Source organism: Malus domestica, chromosome 13 (genome assembly GCF_042453785.1).
Source record: "Malus domestica chromosome 13, GDT2T_hap1".
Taxonomy (NCBI): domain Eukaryota; kingdom Viridiplantae; phylum Streptophyta; class Magnoliopsida; order Rosales; family Rosaceae; genus Malus; species Malus domestica.
Genome location: NC_091673.1, coordinates 18,524,697 through 18,529,277, shown reverse-complemented (window position 1 = coordinate 18,529,277; position 4,581 = coordinate 18,524,697). Strand labels below are relative to the sequence as shown.

General features: G+C 42.9%; 1 protein-coding gene across 1 annotated transcript; it reads right to left on the bottom strand.

Annotated features, from left to right (window-relative positions):
• Nucleotides 1-1,201: 1,201 nt before the first annotated feature.
• On the bottom strand, nt 1,202-3,171 carry LOC139190838 (uncharacterized). The gene is made up of 5 exons (XM_070811327.1): nt 3,038-3,171; nt 2,449-2,868; nt 2,237-2,362; nt 1,921-2,088; nt 1,202-1,676 (listed from the first exon to the last, which is right to left on the bottom strand). The coding sequence occupies exons 1-5, from the start codon at nt 3,169-3,171 to the stop codon at nt 1,202-1,204; spliced, it is 1,323 nt and encodes a 440-aa protein (XP_070667428.1).
• Between the last annotated feature and the right edge of the window lie 1,410 nt (nt 3,172-4,581).

Below are 4,581 nucleotides of genomic sequence, written 5' to 3'. Positions count from 1 at the left end.
TTCTCAGTAAACCATGATAATCATAAAGTGTAAATCTAGTTTACTCATAAAATGTACCCATTAAATCATGTTTTTCATGTATGCATTTCTACTATTAAAACATGCATTTTAGAAGGGGTCCACTCACAGATACTTCCACGTCGAAGAGGTGTGTGAAATAGGAGGAATGAAATCGCCACTAATAATCGCACCTAAGCACATAAAGGGTCCAATTAATAAAACTCTATCAGAACGATTGAATTTCAAAAAACAGATGTCATAAACAGATTCATGACGTTGAAAAACATAAGGGGAACATTAGGTACCCCCACACGCCACCTCAAGGTGGCGGTTCTGGGGGCCACGAGCAGGCACCGATGACCCTTCACCCGCAGCCTGGTTTAGGGTTTTGATTGGGTGTGGGCCTGGGCTTTTGCGCTCGGGCTTTTGGGCTCGTGCTTTTGGGCTTGGGCTTTTGGCTTTTAGGCTTGGGTTCTTTGGGTCAAAGGCCCAAGCTTGCATGGCCCAAAGGCCTGAGTTCCTTTGGGTTTTAGGGTTTAGGGAAAATGGGTTGGGTTTGGGGTTTAACGGGCCGAAGGCCCTGGGTTGGCACGGCCCAAGGGCTTGGTTCGAAAGAGGTTTTGGGCTTGAGGACTTGGTTTAGGGCCTCGGGTCGGGTAGGACCCGGTTTTGCCGGAGGAGAGGGCTGGAGCTTCTCAAGCTCCGATCGACGCTGATTCATAAATTGAAGATAATGACGAGAAGAAGAGATTTCATACCTCGATCACGTCGTGTGATGGCTGGAGCTGGCCGAATTTTGGCTCGAAAGCCACGGGGCTCGCCAAAGAGGTTTAGGTGGCCTTTGGGTGTCTCGGTGCTTTGCAGAGACGAGGGAGAGAGAGAGAAAGAGAAGATCCACTCGATGGTGGTTATGGTGTCGTGGTTCTTTAGGTGTGCATGTGGGTGTATGTGTCGCTGGGAAGGGAAAGGGAAAAGGGTCCGCGAGAAAGAGAGAATGAGCTGAGAAAGAAAGAATGTCTCGGGGGAGAAGAAAGAAGAAGAGAAATAGAGATAGGAAACTACCCTGTGGCAGGCAGAGAGAGGAGAATTAGGAGAAAATCTAGAAAGGGTATTCGAATTGGGTAGGGAATAAGGGGTAAAAATGATAATTTTATAAATTCGTGAATATAAAATTACTTAGTTTGGGACGGGGTTTCACAATCTACCCTCTTAAAAGGATTTTGTCACCGAAATTACAATCTAAAATAAACAAGTACGAATACTGACTCCTCATCAGTTCTTCGGTCTCCCACATCGTTTCCTCGATTGCATGGTTCCTGCACAACACCTTCACTAATGGAATGACTTTGCTCCTCAGAGTTTTATCCTGATGGTCGATGATCGCCATTGGTTCCTCAACATAACTCGCATACTGATTCACTTCTAACGGTTCTGGCTGAATAACATAAGAGGGATTCGACACATACTTCCTTAGCATGGAAACATGAAATACGTCGTGAATCTGCGACAACTCTGGTGGTAGCTCCAACCTATAAGCAACCGTACCAATTCTCTTTGTGATCCGGTAGGGACCAACATATTGAGGGCTCAACTTCCCTTGTTTACCAATTCGAACCACACGCTTCCAGGGGGACAATTTCAAGAAGACAAAGTCACCGTTCTCATACTCATGATCCCTAGAATGTCGGTCAACTATGTTTTTTTGTCGATCTTATGCCATCTTTAGGTTCCTCTTTATCAATTGGATGTCAATATTAGTGGTGTCGACAATTTCTGGTCCCACTAACACCCATTCATCGACCTCAGTCCAACACAACAATGTTCGACACGCCTTTCCATACAATGCCTTGAATGATGTTGTAGGCAAACTCGATCAACGACAAATAGTTATCCCAACTACCCTTCTACTGGAGAACACACATTCCCAACATGTCTTCTGAAGTTTGAATCGTCCTCTCTGATTGACCCTCGGTTTGTGGATGATAGGCATTGTTGTACAACAACTGAGTATTCATGGCATCATTGAATACTCTCCAAAACTTGGAGGTGAATCTTGGGTTTCTGTCCGAAACAATGGTGATGGGTATACTGTGGAGTTTGACAATATTATTGATAAATAACCATGCCAACTTCTCTAGTGTGTAGGTCTGTTGAACAGGTAAGAAATGAGCAGTCTTGGTGAGTCTATCCACAATCACCTAAATGTCATCAAACATCGACCGTGTGCTCGGCAAACCATACACGAAATCCATGGTGATGTCTTCCCACTTCCACGCTGGTATAGGGAGATTCTGCATCAGCTTTGCAGGTCTCTGTCTGTCCGCCTTCACCTACTGGTAAATAATACATCTCTTCACATACTCTGCCACATCCCATTTCATCCCATACCAATAGTAAAACGAGCGAATAATGTGATATAATTTTGTACTCCCTGGATGCATGGCATACACTGAAATATGGGCTTCATCGAGAATTTCCTTCTTCACCACTTCATTGTCCTTAGGCATAAACAACCTATTTCCCATTGCCAAGGCTCCATCTCTCCGGATTTTCAAATCTCGCCTAGACCCATTATGCATTTGTTTCTTTAGGTCTACACACTGTTGGTCAAGCTTTCGAGCTTCCCAAACCAAATCCACCAAAACAGGCTTAATCTGGAAGTGTGCCAACAATGCTTCCTGTAAATTTGGTGTCACTGTAACGTCAGTCTCTCGAAGAGAAAACAATAGCGGAACATGGATAGCTCGAATGAAGGCAAGCTGTCCATACGATTGCCGGCTAAGTGCGTCTGTTACGACATTTGCGTGACCAGGATGATACTCAATAGTGCAATCGTAGTCACTAATGAGTTCCATCCACTTTCTCTGCCTCAAATTCAACTCTTTCTAGTTAAAGACATACTTCAAACTCTTATGATCGGTGAAGATGTGGCACTTCTCACCGTACAAGTAATGTTGCCAGATTTTTTAAAGCGAAGACCATGGCTCTGGGTTCCAGATCATGAGTAAGGTAATGTCTCTCGTGATTCTTGAGCTACCTGGAAGCATAGGCGATGACTTTCCCATGCTGTATCAGAACACGACCTAATCCCGACAAACATGCATAACTGTAGATCTCAAACTCACCGCCATCATCTGGAAGAGCAATGACGGAGGCATGAGTGAGCGCCATTTAAGCTCCTGAAAACTCCGTTCACAACTCTCATCCTACTCGAATTTAACCCCTTTCAGAGTCAACCTAGTAAGAGGCAAGGTGATTGCCGAGAAATCCTGAATAAAACGTTGGTAATAGCCAGCCAGTCCCAGAAAACTCATCACTTCAGTAACATTCCTCGGTTGTTCCCACATAGATACTGCAAAAATATTCTTAAGGTCCACACTAATTCCCTCAACGGAAACCACATGCCTGAGGAAACTGGTTTGGTTTAGCCAAAACTGACACTTACTAAACTTTGCATACAACTGATGTTTCCTCAATCTCTCAAACACCAACTCCAAATGTTTCATGTGCTCAGTATTACTCTTAGAGTAGATTAGGATGTCATCAATGAACACAATCACAAACCGATCCAGATACGGTATGAAGACTCTATTCATCAAATCCATGAAAACTGCAGGTGCATTCGTCAATCCAAAAGGCATAACATGGAACTCATAATGTCCATACCTAGTGCGGAAAGCAGTTTTCGGTACATCTTCATTCCGGATCAATAGATGGTGGTAACCTGAACGAAGATCGATCTTAGAGAATACCTAAGCACCTCTCAGTTGTTCAAACAGATCATCAATCCGAGGAAGGGGATAATGGTTTTTCACTGTCACCCGATTCAGTTGCCTGTAGTCGATGCAAAGTCTCATCAACCCATCATTCTTTCTGATAAACAGTACATGAGTGCCCCAGAGAGACATGCTGGGCTGGATAGTGGTATCATAATCGACTGTAGCCACTACATCAATTGACCCGTAAGCCAAATATATGAATATCTTCCGACCCATAGGCCACTACATCACCTGACTCGTAGGCCAAAATAAATATCTTTCGACCCGTAGGCTACTACATCACCCAACCCGTATGCCAAATCAATATCTTCCGACCCCTAGGCCACTACATCACCCGATCGAACCCAATATAAGTATCATCACCCGTAGGCAGAACATTGACCACTAGATAAGCATAAAAACGTTGAATATAATATTTCCAACATAAGTACATATATGTCAAAACATCTTCATAGTATATAGTCATCCATCATATAGACTACAAAGAGTGTAAAAACATATTTCTAAATAGTATATAGTCATCCATCATATGTACTACAAAGAACATAAATTTGATAAAGTATGGTATTGCAAAATATTCTCAGTAAAGCATGATAATCATAAAGTGTAAATCTAATTTACTCAAAACGTACCCATTAAATCAGGCTTTTCATGTATGTATTTCTACTATAAAAACATGCATTTTAGAAGGGGTCCACTCACAGATACCCCGTTGTCGAAGAGCCGTGCAAAATAGGAGGAACGAAATTACCGTTAATAATTGCACCTAAGTACATAAAGGGTCCAATTAATAAAACTCTAT

What these genes read in the sequence shown, in the direction of transcription:
- LOC139190838 (XM_070811327.1), bottom strand. Translation starts at nt 3,171, where the DNA reads ATGGCGCTCACTCATGCCTCCGTCATTGCTCTTCCAGATGATGGCGGT. An exon ending in GATGAAGCCCATATTTCAGT is followed by an intron (nt 2,363 to 2,448) that starts GTATGCCATGCA and finishes GGGATGTGGCAG; the next exon opens with AGTATGTGAAGAGATGTATT. An exon ending in TCAGAAGACATGTTGGGAAT is followed by an intron (nt 1,677 to 1,920) that starts GTGTGTTCTCCA and finishes CCGACATTCTAG; the next exon opens with GGATCATGAGTATGAGAACG.